Below are 17,179 nucleotides of genomic sequence, written 5' to 3'. Positions count from 1 at the left end.
ATCCACAATTATACGTTGTCAATATCTAACATATTCTTCCATCAAATTACATCTCAATTACCTCTTACACCTTTCCCTTACCTTCCCCTCGCTCCTGTGCTTGGGGCGGCCTTATAACCTGGAGGGGGCGGTGGAAACCAGGACTGCCTGTTAAGAAAAGACATCAATTATAAACATGGTGCTTGAAAGGCTTGACCCCACCCACATGTCTACCAGGAAAAGCTGAAAATAAATTGACAGTTAAAAAGGCAATAAGATGACTTTCCTACAAGGTCTTGGAAATAAAATGAAAACTATTTACTTCCTGCCATAGGAAGTAACTGTCTATATTCCAGGCTATTTGCTCCCCAAAGTAAACCCCTTTTTCCCATTTCCTTTGACACTAAACAATGTAGACATTTCTTTAAAAAGAAATCTGGGGGAGGAGCTTCAAGATGGCGGAAGAGTAAGATGCGGAGATCACCTTCCTCCCCACAAATACATCAGAAATACATCTACATGTGGAACAACTCCTACAGAACACCTACTGAACGCTGCCAGAAGACCTCAGACTTCCTAAAAGGCAAGAAACTCCCCACGTACCTGGGTAGGGCAAAAGAAAAAAGAAAAAACAGAGACAAAAGAATAGGGACGGGACGTGCACCAGTGAGAGGGAGCCGTGAAGGAGGAAAAGTTTCCTCACACTAGGAAGCCCCTTCGCGGGTGGAGACTGCGGGTGGCGGAGGCGGGAAGCTTCAGAGCCACGGAGGAGAGCGCAGCCACAGGGGTGCGGAGGGCAAAGCGGAGAGATTCCCGCACAGAGGCTCGGTGCCGAGCAGCACTCACCAGCCCGAGAGGCTTGTCTGCTCACCCGCCGGGGCGGGCGGGGGCTGGGAGCTGAGGCTCGGGCTTCAGAGGTCGGATCCCAGGGAGAGGACTGGGGTTGGCTGCGTGAACACAGCCTGAAGGGGGCTAGTGCGCCACAGCTAGCTGGGAGGGAGTCTGGGAAAAGGTCTGGAGCTGCCGAAGAGGCAAGAGACCATTGTTTCCTGGTGCGCGAGGAGAGGGGATTAAGAGTGCCGCCTAAACGAGCTCCAGGGACGGCGCGAGCCATGGCTATCAGCGTGGACCCCAGAGACGGGCATGAGACGCTAAGGCTGCTGCTGCCGCCACCATGAAGCCTGTGTGCAAGCACAGGTCATTATCCACACCTGCCCTCCTGGGAACCTGTGCAGCCTGCCACTGCCAGGGTCCCGTGATCCAGGGACAACTTCCCCAGGAGAACACACGGTGCGCCTCAGGCTGGTGCAGTGTCACACCGGCCTCTTTCACGCAGGCTTTCTCCGTATTCAGTACCTCTCCCTCCCCCCGGCCTGAGTGAGCCAGAGCCCCCTAATCAGATGCTACTTTAACCCCGTCCTCTCTGAGTAGGGAACAGGTACCCTCAGGCGACCTACACGCAGGAGCGGGCTGAAATCCAAAGCTGAACCCCAGGAGCTGTGCGAACAAAGAAGAGAAAGGGAAATCTCTCCCAGCAGCCTCAGGAGCAGCGGATTAAATATCCACAATCAACTTGATGTACCCTGCAACTGTGGAATACCTGAATAGACAACGAATCATCCCAAATTGAGATGGTGAACTTTGGGAGCAACGATATATATATATATTTTTTTCCCTTTTTCTCTTTTTCCATGTGGATGACAGGGTCTTGGTGCTCCAAATGGGTGTCAGGTCTGTGCCTCTGAGGTGGGAGAGCCAAGTTCAGGACACTGGTCCACCAGAGACCCCCCCCCAGCTCCATGTAATATCAAAAAGCGAAAATCTCCCATAAATCTCCATCTCAATGCCAAGACCCAGCTCCACTCAACGACCAGCAAGCTACAGTGCTGGACACCCCATGCCAAACAACTAGCAAGACAGGAACACAACCCCATCCATTAGCAGAGAGGCTGCCTAAAATCATAATAAGGTCACAGACACCCCAAAACACAACACCAGATGCGGACCTGCCCACCAGAAAGACAAGATCCAGCCTCATCCACCAGACCACAGGCACTAGTCCCCTCCAACAGGAAACCTACACAACCCACTGAACCAACCTTAGCCACTTGGGGCAGACATGAAAAACAATGGGAACTACGAACCTGCAGCCTGTGAAAAGGAGACCCCAAACACAGTAAGTTAAGCAAAATAAGAAGACAGAGAAGCACACAGCAGATGAAGGAGTAAGGTAAAAACCCACCACACCAAACAAATGAAGAGGAAATAGGCAGTCCACCTGAAAAAGAATTCAGAATAATGATAGTAAAGATGATCCAAAATCTTGGAAATAGAATGGAGAAAATACAAGAAACGTTTAACAAGGACCTAGAAGAACCAAAGAGGAAACAAACAATGATGAACAACATAATAAATGAAATTAAAAATTCTCTAGAAGGAATCAATAGCAGAATAACTGAGGCAGAAGAACGGATAAGTGACCTGGAAGATAAAATAGTGGAAATAACTACTGCAGAGCAGAATAAAGAAAAAAGAATGAAAAGAATTGAGGACAGTCTCAGAGACTTCTGGGACAACATTAAATGAACCAACATTGGAATTATAGGGGTCCCAGAAGAAGAAGAGAAAAAGAAAGGGACTGAGAAAATATTTAAAGACATTATAGTTGAAAACTTCCTTAATATGGGAAAGGAAAGAGTTAATCAAGTCCAGGAAGTGCAGAGAGTCCCATACAGGATAAATCCAAGGAGAAACATGCCAAGACACATATTAATCAAATTACCAAAAATTAAATACAAAGAAAAAATATTAAAAGCAGCAAGGGAAAAACAACAAATAACATACAAGAGAATCCCCATAAGGTTAACAGCTGATCTTTCAGCAGAAAATCTGCAAGCCAGAAGGGTGTGGCAGGACATATTTAAAGTGATGAAAGGGAAGAACCAAGATTACCCTACACAGCAAGGATCTCATTCAGATTCCACAGAGAAATTAAAAGCTTTGCAGACAAGCAAAAGTTAAGAGAATTCAGCACCACCAAACCAGCTTTACAACAAATGCTAAAGGAACTTTTTCAGGCAGGAAACACAAGAGAAGGAAAATTTTTACCTACAATAAAAACCAAAAACAATTAAGAAAATGGTAATAGGAACATACATATCGATAATTACCTTAAATGTAAATGGTTTAAATGCTCCAGCCAAAAGACATACACTGGTTGAATGGATACAAAAACAAGACCAGTATATATGCTGTCTACAAGAGACCCACTTCAAACTTAGGGACACATACAGACTGAAAGTGAGGGGATGGAAAAAGATATTCCATGCAAATGGAAATCAAAAGAAAGCTGGAGTAGCAATTCTCATATCAGACAAAATAGACTTTAAAATAAAGACTATTACAAGAGACAAAGAAGGACACTACATAATGATCAAGGGATCGATCCAAGAAGAAGATATAACAACTGTAAATATTTAGGCACCCAACATAGGAGCACCTCAATACATAAGGCAAATGCTAACAGTCATAAAAGGAGAAATCGACAGTAACACAATCATAGTAGGGGACTTAACACCCCACTTTCACCAATGGACAGATCATCCAAAATGAAAATAAATAAGGAAACACAAGCTTTAAATGATGCATTAAACAAGATGGACTTAATTGTTATTTATAGGACAATCCATCCAAATACAACAGAATACAATTTCTTCTCAAGTGCTCATGGAACATTCTCCAGGATAGATCATATCTTGGGTCACAAATCAAGCCTTGGCAAATTTAAGAAAATTAAAATCATATCAATTATCTTTTCCGACCACAATGCTGTGAGATTAGATATCAGTTACAGGAACAAATCTGTAAAAAATACAAACACATGGAGGCTAAACACTACACTACTAAATAACCAAGATCACTGAAGAAATCAAAGAGGATATCAAAAAATACCTAGAAACAAATGACAATGAAAACACAGCAACCCAAAACCTATGGGATGCAGCAAAAGCAGTTCTAAGAAGGAAGTTTATAGCAATACAATCCTACCTTAAGAAACTTCTCAAATAAACAACCTAACTGTACACTTAAAGCAATTAGAGAAAGAAGACCAAAAATCCCCAAAGTTAGCAGAAGGAAAGAAATCATAAAGATCAGATGAGAAAAAAATGAAAAAGAAATGAACGAAACAGTAGCAAAGATCAATAAAACTAAAAGCTGGTTCTTTGAGAAGATAAACAAAATTGATAACCCATTAGCCACACTCATCAAGAAAAAAAGGGAGAAGACTCAAATCAACAGAATTAGACATGAAAAAGGAGAAGTAACAACTGACACTGCAGAAATAAAAAGGATCATGAGAGATTACTACAAGCAACTATATGCCAATAAAATGGACAACCTGGAAGAAATGGACAAATTCTTAGAGAAGCACAACCTTCCAAGACTGAACCAGGAAGAAATAGAATATATAAACAGACCAGTCACAAGCACTGAAATTGAAACTGATTAAAAATCTTCCAACAAACAAAAGCCCAGGACCAGATGGCTTCACAGGAGAATTCTATCAAACATTTAGAGAAGAGCTAACAACTATCCTTCTCAAACTCTTCCAAAATATAGCAGAGGGAGGAACATTCCTAAACTCATTCTACGAGGCCACCATCACCCTGATACCAAAACAACACAAAGATGTCGCAAAGAAAGAAAACTACAGGTCAGTATCACTGAGGAACATGGATGCAAAAATCCTCAACAAAATACTCGCAAACAGAACGCAATAGCACATTAAAAGGATCATACACCATGATCAAGTGGGGTTTATCCCAGGAATGCAAGGATTCTTCAATATATGCAAATCAATCAATGTGATAAACAATATTAATAAACTGAAGAATAAAAACCATATGATCATCTCAATAGAGGCAGAAAAAGCTTCTGACAAAATTCAACACCCATTTATGATAAAAACCCTCCAGAAAGTAGGCATAGAGGGAACTTACCTCAACATAATAAAGGTCATATATGAGAAACTCACAGCCAACACCTCCTCAATGGTAAAAAACTGAAAGTATTTCCACTAAGATCAGGAACAAGACAAGGTTGCCCACTCTCACCACTATTATTCAACATAGTTTTGGAAGTGTTAGCCACAGCAATCAGAGAAGACAAAGAAATAAAAGGAACCCATATCAGAAAAGAAGAAGTAAAGCAGTCACTGTTTGCAGATGACATGATACTATACATAGAGAATCCTAAAGATGCTACAAGAAAACTATTAGAGCTAATCAATGAATTTGGTAAAGTAGCAGGATACAAAGTTAATGCACACAAATCTCTTGCATTCCTATACACTAATGATGAAAAATCTGAAAGTGAAATTAAGGAAACACTCCCATTTACCATTGCAACAAAAAGAATAAAATACCTAGGAATAAACCTACCTAAGGAGACAAAAGACCTGTATGCAGAAAACTATAAGACACTGATGAAAGAAATTAAAGATGATACAAACAGATGGAGAGATATACCATGTTTCTGAACTGGAAGAATCAACATTGTGAAAATGACTCTACTACCCAAAGCAATCTACAGATTCAATGCAATCCCTATCAAACTACCAATGGCATTTTTCAGACCTAGAACAAACCTAGAACAAAAAATTTCACAATTTGTATGGAAACACAAAAGACTCCGAATAGTCAAAGCAACCTTGAGAAAGAAAAACGGAGCTGGAGGAATCAGGCTCCTGAACTTCAGCTATACTACAAAGCTACAGTAATCAAGACAGTACGGTACCAGCACAAGAACAGAAATATAAATCAATGGAACCAGATAGAAAGCCCAGAGATAAACCCACGCACATATGGTCACCTAATTTTTGGTAAAGGAGGCAAGAATACACAATGGAGAAAAGACAGCCTCTTCAATAAGTGGTGCTGGGAAAACTGGACAGCTACATGTAAAAGAATGCAATTAGAACACTCCTTAACACCATACACAAAAATAAACTCAAAATGGAATAAAGACCTAAATGTAAGGCCAGACACTATAAAACTCTTAGAGGAAAACATAGGCAGACACTTTATGACATAAATCACAGCAAGATCCTTCTTGACCCACCTCCTAGAGAAATGGAAATTAAAACAAAAATAAACAAATGGGACCTAATGAAACTTAAAAGCTTTTGCACAGCAAAGGAAACCATAAACAAGACCAAAAGACAACCCTCAGAATGGGAGAAAATATTTGCCAATGAAGCAACTGACAAAGGATTAATCTCCAAAATTTACAAGCAGCTCATGCAACTCAACATCAAAAAAACAACCAAATCCAAAAATGGGCAGAAGACCTAAATAGACATTTCTCCAGAGAAGATATACAGATTGCCAACAAACACATGAAAGAATGCTCAACATCATTAATCATTAGAGAAATGCAAATCAAAACTACAATGAGATATCATCTCACACCAGTCAGAATGGCCATCATCAAAAAATGTACAAACAATACATGCTGGAGAGGGTGTGGAGAAAAGGGAACCCTCTTGCACTGTTGGTGGGAATGTAAATTGATACAGCCACTATGAGAACAGTATGGAGGTTCCTTAAAAAACTAAAAATAGAACTACCATATGACCCAGCAATCCCACTACTGGGCATATACCCTGAGAAAACCGTAATTCAAAAAGAATCATGTACCACAATGTTCATTGCAGCTCTATTTACAATAGCCAGGACATGGAAGCAACCTAAGTGTCCATCGACAGATGAATGGATAAAGAAGATGTGGCACATATATACAATGGAGTATTACTCAGCCATAAAAAGAAACGAAATTGAGTTATTTGTAGTGAGGTGGATGGACCTAGAGTCAGTCATACAGAGTGAAGTTAAGTCAGAAAGACAAAAATATATACCATATGCTAACACATATATATGGAATCAAAAAAAAAGATGGTCATGAAGAACCTATGGACAGGACGGGAATAAAGACACAGACCTACTAGAGAATGGACTTGAGGACATGGGGAGGGGGAAGGGTAAGCTGGGACAAAGTGAGAAAGTGGCATGGACATGTATACACTACCCAGTGTAAAACCGATAGCTAGTGGGAAGCAGCCGCATAGCACAGGAAGATCAGCTCGGTGCTTTGTGACCACCTAGAGGGGTGGGATAGGGAGGGTGGGAAGGAGGGAGACGCAGGAGGGAAGAGATATGGGGATATATGTATATGTATAGCTGATTCACTTTGTTACAAAGCAGAAACAAACACACCATTGTAAAGCAATTATACTCCAATAAAGATGTTAAAAAAAAAAAGTCTGAAGGAAATCTGGAAAATAATAACTTTTGTTGAATCTAGATGGTAACTTCATCGTTGCTTATCATCAAAACACCTCTCTTTGTCTTTATTTTTCTGCATTTCTGAAACATTTCATAATAAAAATAACAACAATCTTATGCTCTACTCAAAATACGGTTTTAAAGAAAAACTGTATGATAGGACACTCTGACAAGTAAGAATATTGAAAATATAAATGAACAGCAATGCTAACCTCAATTTTATATAGATGCATATATATATATGTGTGTGTGTGTGTGTGTGTGTGTGTGTGTGTATATATACACACACATATATATCCAATTAGAAAGATGTCTTCACATTACCAGGACATAATTTTAATTGGTAGAGATAGCTAAGGACTCTGTCAAAAAGACTAAGTTAAGGATCAAAAATGAAGCTGTTCAGAGGAGAGTAATATAGCCTAGAGAAGGAAAGTAAGGGATAAGGACAGGAGAGTCCTTTAAATTCTTGAAGCTGATCTATTCTCTGAGGCATCACAGGACTGAACTAAGGTGGGATGGGAGTAAATCAAAGCAGATTTCAGCTCATTGCAATCCCTGAGAGCTAGTCAAGGCATATCACAAAAGTGAGAGTCATATTGGGGGCTTCAGTGGTCCTGAATTATGCCTAACCTGTCAGAGGAAAGATTCTTGCACTGGGTAGGAGATTGAACTAACTGACCTTAAGTTTCCCTTCCAACCTTTCTCAACAGACAAAGAATCGGGTGGGGCGGGGATATGAAATTTGGGTCTAAGAGAAAGGTGATCGTAGTTTCTGAGACTGTAGATGCAACCAAAATTCTGACTGCAGGAGAAAATAGAATCAGTCATTTCTCTCCAGGAGGACTATAGCAGCACCATGACCGTCAGACAGCCCATCAACAAAGACTGAGCAGCTACCCTATACCAGACATAGTCCTAGGAGCAGGCAAAGAAAATAAGAAAATTTCAAAAGCACAGAGGTTCACGAATGCTTGTTTTCCATCTGCATCGTGATTCACCGGCACAGTGTTCTCTTCAACATGCAAAACTCACTTCCACCATCACATTTTGTCACATGAAGAATATTGCACCACCAAAGGTCTAGCTCCTCCTCCATGCCTACTAGATAAGTGGAAATTATTAGCACAGGCAAAAATGGGAGGCCACGCAGGGGAAGCTGAAAGAGGAATGACCACAAGAACACAGACTGAGGCCTCAAGACGTGGCCTTTGACTCTGTACTTGGAAGTAGCACAATGCACAGAGCAGCGGAGGCATCCAAGACACAGGCTGGTTTCAGGAGCATGGTGACACGTGGCCACACTGCAGTTATGACACACAGGGCAGGAACTCCCTGTAGTAGCACTCTGTTAAAATGTATTACCTGAAGTAGCTTGCCCTTTAATATCTGAGCTCCGTCATCAAAACATTACCTAGTTATTCAAGACCCTAAGACAGCATACTTGAAAAAGAGATCAGATTTGTGGTCACCAGAGGCAGGGGAATCAGGTGGATTGGAGGAAGGTGGGCAAAAGGTACAAACTTACCCTTTTGGGTTTTTTGCCCTTTAGACCCATTTATTTTATATCCATTTAAAATATCATTCAACAAAGGACAATGGAGTTATAAGATAAATAAGTTCTAGGGATGTAAAGTATAACATGATGACTATAGTTAACACTCCTGTATGATATATAGGAAAGTTGTTAAGAGGATAGATCCTAAGAGTTCTCATCAAAAGGAGAATTTTTTTCTTTTCTTTTTATTGACATAAGGATGTTATATGAGATGATAGGTGGATATCAGTTAAACCTATTGGGGTGATCACTTCACAATATGTGTAAATCAAACCATCACACTGTACACCTTAAACATACACAGTGTTGTATGTCAGTTATTTCTCAATAAAATCGGGGGAAAAAAGCTGGCATATTTGAAAGGGAGATGGTGGGTGGTAGGGAAAGGACTGAGGTTTGAGGACAGGAGTCACCAGTAGGCACTGGATCCCTGGGAAGGGGAGGAGGGAATAATGAGGAAGGGCAGAGCAACTTCTGGACGCTGCCTGGGGGCCTTGGTGGATGATTTGGTTCAGAAATTAATAAAGAATAATCCCTTACGGAACTGCAGCAAGAGGTAGTCCCAACGAGCCCATCATACCTTTTTTTCTTTACAGGAGTAGTAGCAGAGTTGGAAGCTGGGGTGTTGGTGGCATTTGCACTGAACAGACCTCCAGGTTGCCTGTTTCATCACAAGAACAAACAATGATCACATTCCTGACACTTTTCCACTCTACCGCAACTTTGAAAGGTCTTATAATCTACTCGTATTCCCACCTGCTCTGAATCCATCACAAAATATTTCACTTGAGCATGAAAGAGCAACAACAGAAAAAGTTCTTCCTTAGTTTACCATTTTACAAATTGCCAGGCTATCATCCAAATAATTAAAACCGAAGGAACTGAATGAAGAAGTCATTCATTATATGACATGGTGTGTCTGAAACCCAGACCAATCAATTCCAATGTCCTATGGATTCCTACATATATTTTTTGATCCTGTATATGTTGTGACTAACAGAATCATATTGCAATTTTTTGCATTAAAAGCATTAGTTTGTTTAAGAAAACATTTAAAAATCACACCATTTTAAATCTCTATTTAGCATTTATTAATATATGCAGACCCTCAAAAAAAAATGGAAGTCACTCAGGCCTTTTTCAACTACTGGAGGTTCAGTCCAGTGTGAAAATTACTTTATTTGTAAATACAAATTTAAAAACTAACTAAGTTTTCAAAAATCTACCTAGTTTGGTAGTTTATAACCCCTGTTAGTACAGGGAAAATGTATTTTGTCTACATAGATTGTTAGCAAAGCCATGATTTCATGACTAAGTTGTATTGTAGATACGATGGGTGTTTTGGGAGCAAGTGAAATGTGCAAGAAGAAAGAGTTGCCATAGGAATAGGGAAAAAATTAAAAGGTTCTGGATTTTAAAAAAAGAAAAGAAGAAAAAGAATGACTTAAGCTTTGGTGTTCGGTTAGAGGAGAAGTCCTTCTGTGTAAAAGTCCAGACAGAAAACACTTGAAATTTTGTGGAGCATTTCAATATTTCTACTATTCAACTCTGCCAAAGCTATGGGGGCATAGCTGAACTACAATGAAACTTTGGTCTGAGGGCAGTATATCCTGATTTTTCTTGGACACATAGGAAGAAATACACTTTATTCTTAAAATGTAATGTCAGTTAGAAAAGTACATACATCTTTGTCTCTTCTGGTGATCGAAACGTGGACGTGTTTCTGGTAAGAAAAAAAGAAGGCAAAGTTTGAGCAGCAACAAAGAATGAATTCTTGCATCAATTTGCAATTGTCCATGAATTTAGAGTTATTATTATTAAAAGTTAACATTATTTGCGAGAAAGAAAGAGAAAGCATCAGTATTTGAATAAATTTGAAAAGTTGATTTCATGATTTTTTTACCTTTTGTGTATTAGATTCCAAAAGAAATTTTTTTTTCTTTAGAAAATTCATTATCTTTTAAGCCCCGTGTTTTTGTTTGCTGGGTTGAGTAATTTTCTTTAACAATAGGAATGTCAAATTGACGTTTACATGTATTTCATAATCTTGCCACCAGGATAACTTAAACAGAAACATAAATGCGGTAAGAATGATGGCCTGAAGCAATGAACCCTCTTGACTTTGAAGCCAGAAGTAAGATTTTATTTTTCTTTAACCATGAGCAGGAGTAACGTTTTTATGCCAGAATTATTTGTGTGAAAAAAAAATAGAGGATGAGAATTTACAGAAAGATAGTAAGCAGCATTGAAGAATCTTACTTAATAGCAAGTAAATAAGTAATGCTTAGAAAAATATTGTATTACTTGAACCTTTCCCAGAGTTAGTAGATACTGGTACCTATTGGTTAGTCGGTTATCCAGGGTATTGGCCTTATATGTTTTAGCAGCATCATTTCTGTCTGAGGTCCTTTATAAAGAAATAAGACAAAAGTCTGGATGAACATATAGATTATTAAACTCCCTTCAGACCTCGTTCATGCTATAATCACTTCACAACAGAAACTTTCTCTGGTAAAAACAATTGCTTTTCAGGTGTTACATGTTAGAAAATTTTGCAATTAAAAAAATAGCTACTTACAACAAAATCTATTTATGAGGCAATTTTGATACAGTTTGCAACTTTTAAAGTTTATGTTTTTCAACTAGCCTTTCTGACTCATTTGAACATTTAACTCATTAACTATTTCATATTCATTATTGTTTAATAATATATCTAGCCAATGACAGTACTTCCTATGTCGCTAAAAGGAACCAATGGAAAACTTAAGCAATTTTTAAAAAATGTTTTGTGGCATAGACAATGCTATATGCCTGTCAAACTCTTTATTTTCCTTCTGAGCACACAGGAAGACAATATTTCCCAATCTTCATTACAATTAAGTTGGGACCATATGATTGTGTTCTAAACTAAAAAATGTGGGCAGAAATATTATTCATGACTCCCAAACCCATCATAAAACCTCTTGTGTGATCCTCCATGCTCTTTCTTCCCCATCTGCTATGGCTTTGACGCCCATGGGTTGAAGATGGCAGCATTAAAACCTAGGAAAGAACCTAGGTCCCTGAGTCATTCCAGGGAACAGGGTCATCCCCTAATTTTCCAGCCAATCTGAGGAGAGTGAGCAGTAATCTTCTATTGGGCTAACGGACCAAGATTTGGAGGCAGGAGAAGGAACTTGTTACAAGAGTTGCTCTACCCGGGCAAAGTTGTTTACACTGACTAACACATTTTGTTAATAGGCCCTGCGGACCATCAGAGGTTTTAAACCCTCTAAACTCAGGTCTCCACAAGGAAGGTAGTTCTGGAAAAGGTGTGTTTGTCTGTCCTTTGGGTCATAAGACAAATTAGGAATCCTGTAGTCTGCATGCCAGTGGTGGGATCTCACAACTGCAACCTCTGTTCTGTCCCTTCCCGCCAGGAAGAACACACCAGATAGGAAAGCTCTTCCTGAGATGTGGGGCTGTCTTCTGGAGCATTCTGCAGGCTTGCACAAAGCTAGGATGTGGCAAAATTAGGCTCCAGAAAACAAAAGATCAGCAAGATTCTTCTGTTGATCCCATACTATGGGTCTACTATAACTTTCTCTAAACTTTCACTTTTATCATCCACTTTAGTACAGGGCTTTATAAACTGTTCCTGGGAAGAAGGACACTAACCTTGCCTTGTTCTTAAAAAAAAAAAATCATGATAGAAAAATATAGCTTAATTGTCATAGCTTTAAAATGATTTCAATTCCTAGATGTCACTTTGACATGTGTAACTAAAACATTGGGTAAATAACTCTAATCGTTAAAATTCTACGAGTCAACCCCAAATAGTTTCTGTTTATGGCATGTAATGCCACAAACTGATAATTCTTGAATGTAAAAAGGAAGAAAGGTTGGAATCCTCCAGAGCTCCATATTCTCAATAGACTGTTCACAATACAGGTATTAACTTGTACAGAATGAATCCAAGTATTAAAAACTCATGATGATCTCTCAGGTGATCATTAGGCCAAAGACTATAAGTATATTCCCTGCACTAATTGCTACTGAACCTCTGATGTGTTTATATTTAAAGGGCTCTGCAGTAAACCACTGTGAATACCATAAGATGTCAGGTAATCCTAAACCTTAAATGTTCTGTGGAAACTACTCAACATTTACAGCTGTCTGTGAGATCCTCATATAAAATAAAAATAATCTTGGGAAACTGCTACTCTGGTACAGGGAAAATGACAATCTGTCTAAAGAAAACAGAGCGTTAATTTCAAACACCTTCAAGGTTTAAATAAAGGAGAGTTCTGAGGTTACAATTAAATGAAGTTAATAAAAATTCTACTGTGTTGATCTATGTGGGCAATACTGCATGTAATAATAAAAATAGCTACTTACTACTCTTTGCCACTCATCTTATACAATTTCCTCTACTCTTCAGAACATCCCTACAAGGTAGGTGTAATTATTTTCGCTTTATAGATGAAGAAATGGAGTCTCAGAGAAGGTGGGTGGCTTTCTCTTGGCCACACAGCCAGGAAGTAGTCTATCTCCAAAGTCTTCCCAGTAGGCCCCAATGTCGTACACCTGGTTCTGTAGTGTAATTGTTCCAACACTCATGATCAACATGTCTTTCTTCAGTTGTTATTTTTCACCTCCACTATCTCTTTCACTCCACTAGGGGAATCAGTGTATAAACAATATTGGAGAGAACTCTAAACCATCATTCCAATGCATTCATCAATTTCTTATTACTTAGGGAGATTAACTTTGTACTTCTCTTAGAAACTAATTTTCTGCCAAGTTGTGATATGAGATTAATAGGAGTCAGTCTTAGAGACAGGAAATACCTAAACAATATAACTAGCAGCAGGATCCAAACAACCAAAGGAAAAGTTACACTTCCATAACGGAACACTAGAGGGCTCCTTAACCTAGGTTTTCCAAATTAGTCAAGAAACCACCTTCAGGGTTTGCGCCATAGTGTATGCATGTACACAATTATTTACTTATATTTCTTTAGAACACTTCATATTTTTACCAACAGATGTATATTTTAAAAGGGAACTCTTCAAATGTAAAGTGAGTACTTTTCTCCTACTCATTTATTATATGCATTAGTATTGAAATGGCACACATCCTCACACACCTGATACATTTGATCATCTACCTCCCCAAATTATTTCACCTCTTGCACTTGGAGTGGCCTGCATGATAGGAGTCTGACTCCTGTTATGAGGACTTGCCTTTCTTTACCGACTCCTGTGTTCTCTCCCTCACATCTGTTTCCACACTTACAGAGATGTAGCTCACTCTTGGGAGACAGACACTACCTGTGGAAGGAGCTGACAGGATACTTCTTCCAAACACGCGCCGTTAAACCTCTGTGTAAATAAAGCAGGGAATCTCTGGCCTCATTTTCTAGTTTACAAAATGAAGGTTTGGGCTAGGTTGGTGGCTCTGAATTTTGGCTGCACATCAGAATCACTTCCTAAGCTTTAAAAAATGTCCGAGTCCTACCTCAGACTAATTAAATTAGAATTTGGGGGATGAGAGCTAGTGGGACCAAGTTATCAGCAGAGTTAAAAAGCTCTCTAGGAAATTCTAATTTGTCACTGAGGCTGAGAATGACTCAATTAGCTTGCCTGTGAGGGCTGGTCTAGTGTATCGCTAAGTTCCAAGGCTCTATCTTGACTGGCCTGAAAAAGCTTTCAGACACACAGCCTACAAAGCCTTAGGTCTCCCACATATTTACCTTTCTTGAGACATAATTATCTCACTTGCAAATACATTCCTAGAAGTAGGGTTTCCATCCTCAATTAGCAGTGTAATAGGACAGCCTGCAAGGCCAAGGTGAATGGGCAGAGGTACTATGACTCCTCTCACAAACTGATTTTTGTCAAGGTTGTTAATTACAAGAGAGAAGTCACCTCCTCAGGGATACCAGGGCTGATTGTCTGCTATTCAGGAGATTGACTTAAAAAGCTATGAAGAACTACTGTTGTTCCAAGACTGCTGGTTTTCAAGGCTCCCATGGAGCTGGGGAGAGGAATAGGTGAATAGGAAGCTTTAAAATGTGGCAATTCTTGCCGTTCTTACTGACAGCCAACTCTTTTTCTTGAATAAACACTTAGCAAATTGTTTCAAGCCTTTGGTTAATTTCCAGAGTTCTGAAAAAGTTGATTTTGACAGTTTTTTCCAGTGTTAATACTTTTCTGGAGGAGTGGATTTTTGGAGGTCCTTACTCTGCCGTTTAGAAGTGCTTCTCTCTTATTTGCAGAGTTCTTTATAAACTCTGGATACAAGTGTGGTTTTTCTTAATCATATATATGATTTGCAAATATTTTCTCCTTGTCTTTGGTTTGATTTTTATCTCTTAACAGTATCTTTCAAAAAGTAGAGACTATTAATTTTGTTGGATTTAAATAAATCAATTAAATTATTTTTTTTAAAAAGCTATGAAGAATGCAGAAGTGCATGCATTTGCTGTATTAATTGGCACAGGCATGGTGTGAATATAGAATCTATTAGATGCCATAAGTTTCAGCATATGTGCTTCAGTTGTAGTGGGTGGCATGTTTGTCTCCAAAAGCAGCACATCTTTAGCTACAGGGAGTGGCTGCAACTATAAATGGCCTCAGGTATTCACTATGTCTAGATTCCAAATAACATGTTAACTTTGTTCTTTACTTATGCATAATAAGCACCTCTACCAAATATAAAATTAAAATGTGACTTGTAGCATTTACACTTCAACTTGAATAGATATTCCTCAATTTTCTATATAGGGATGAGCCCTTCTTTTCCCTCTGTCTGACTGAGCCAATAACAGGCATAACACAATGACTCATTCCATAGCCATATGGTGACTCCACTGCCGAAAGAGTAGTTTCACTTTCTAAAGTAAAGAGCTAATGTCTTTATCCTAGAGCAGATCAAAACTACGGTATTATTAAAATGTACAGTCTCTCCATAATGTAATTATACAGAAACTGCTGTTTCTCTGCCTCTGGGATGGAAAGACCAAAGTTAGAACAAGAACTGGCTACTCACACACAAAAAAACTATATTCTCCATTTAAAGCTGAGCAGACCACATGCAGTGCCCACTCCACCTATATTCAAACCAGTTTCTTCCGAATTTTTCCTATTGATCTACTACTAGCAAGATTTTAGGAAAATGGCATATCAGGTCAAGATTTTGTGAGTTTTGAAGAAGAAGATAATTCAATCTTTATAGTCCTTCTGTCCCTGGAGATAAAATATCATGGTTCAAAACTTACTTTGGTAAACATTTAAATGTCTCATGTTTTATAAGAAACTGGATTTAACATATGTTACGCATCCCGCTTGCGTGGTTCAAAACACCTTACCTGTCCAAAGTGCCATCAGATCTGTACCAACTGATTGTGGCTTTTGGCTCATCCCTCTCGTTTGTTTTCCTGTAGCAAAAAATAATTATAGAAAGATCAAATAAATTACAAAAAATAGTTTATAAAACTTATCATGGATTTGGTAAAATTTTGTCCTATTCGGGTAGGAGATGTACATGTTACAGATTTGGAGTACCGAAATCTTCCCAGGCTTTGACTTGGCTAGGATGAAATATAGCAAACCCAATTCCCCATGCTAATAAAAGAATTCTTCTCTAGGTCCAATTATTCTAATTAAAATGTAACACATTCAAATTGGTGATAAGGATATGTAAAACAAGCAACACAACATGAAAAATGGTGAATAACTAATATGTAGTGTTTTCAATGTTGTTGATTTTTACGTAATAGGAACTCAGTCCCTTATAATCAGCTATATTTTGTTTGCAGAGTTTCAGCAGAGCCATAAGCCAGCACAACAGCTACATACAAGTTGCTTTATTATAAGTTCAGCACCGTGGACAGGGTTGAGAGAAGAGACCTTGCTGGCAGAAAAGAGGGAGGGAGAGAGAAGAAAAAAAGGAAAAGAGAGAAACAGGAGGCACTGGAAAGAAATGAAAAGAAGACAGTGGGGGAATAGAGAAAGCATGGATGGGAAGGACAGGAGAAGAGAGGGGAGACCGGGAGAAGAAGGGAGAGGAGAGACAGAGGCAGAGAGTTAAGGCGGACAGATAAGTAGGGAAAAAAAGGGAGTGGGGAGAAGACAAGAAAATAAGGGAAAAGAAGATAGAAGGCCCAATAGTAGGAACGATGATCATCAAAGCAGTGGAGATATCTTGATCAGACTGATCAATCAGCAAAAAAAAAAGTCTGTTTAATGCTTTATATAACCCTGTGATACAGGGAAAGCAAGCTCTTTGGAGAATTATACCATGATTTACAGTTTGC

General features: G+C 39.0%; 1 protein-coding gene across 3 annotated transcripts in view; it reads right to left on the bottom strand.

The window, feature by feature from the left end:
• Nucleotides 1-17,179, bottom strand: part of SCEL (sciellin) — a 240,374-nt gene that overhangs the window by 89,228 nt on the left and 133,967 nt on the right. For all 3 annotated transcript variants that reach the window (XM_059902796.1, XM_059902794.1, XM_059902795.1), the window contains exons 6-10: nt 16,232-16,300; nt 11,219-11,287; nt 10,565-10,603; nt 9,461-9,541; nt 82-147 (exon numbers count right to left, since the gene is read on the bottom strand). In XM_059902796.1, the coding sequence (XP_059758779.1) occupies nt 82-147; nt 9,461-9,541; nt 10,565-10,603; nt 11,219-11,287; nt 16,232-16,300 (324 nt within the window). The remainder of the gene's footprint in view (nt 1-81; nt 148-9,460; nt 9,542-10,564; nt 10,604-11,218; nt 11,288-16,231; nt 16,301-17,179) is intronic.

The sequence above is a fragment of the Balaenoptera ricei genome, chromosome 18, assembly GCF_028023285.1.
Source record: "Balaenoptera ricei isolate mBalRic1 chromosome 18, mBalRic1.hap2, whole genome shotgun sequence".
Classification (NCBI taxonomy): Eukaryota; Metazoa; Chordata; class Mammalia; order Artiodactyla; family Balaenopteridae; genus Balaenoptera; species Balaenoptera ricei.
This window is presented reverse-complemented; position numbering and strand designations above follow the sequence as displayed.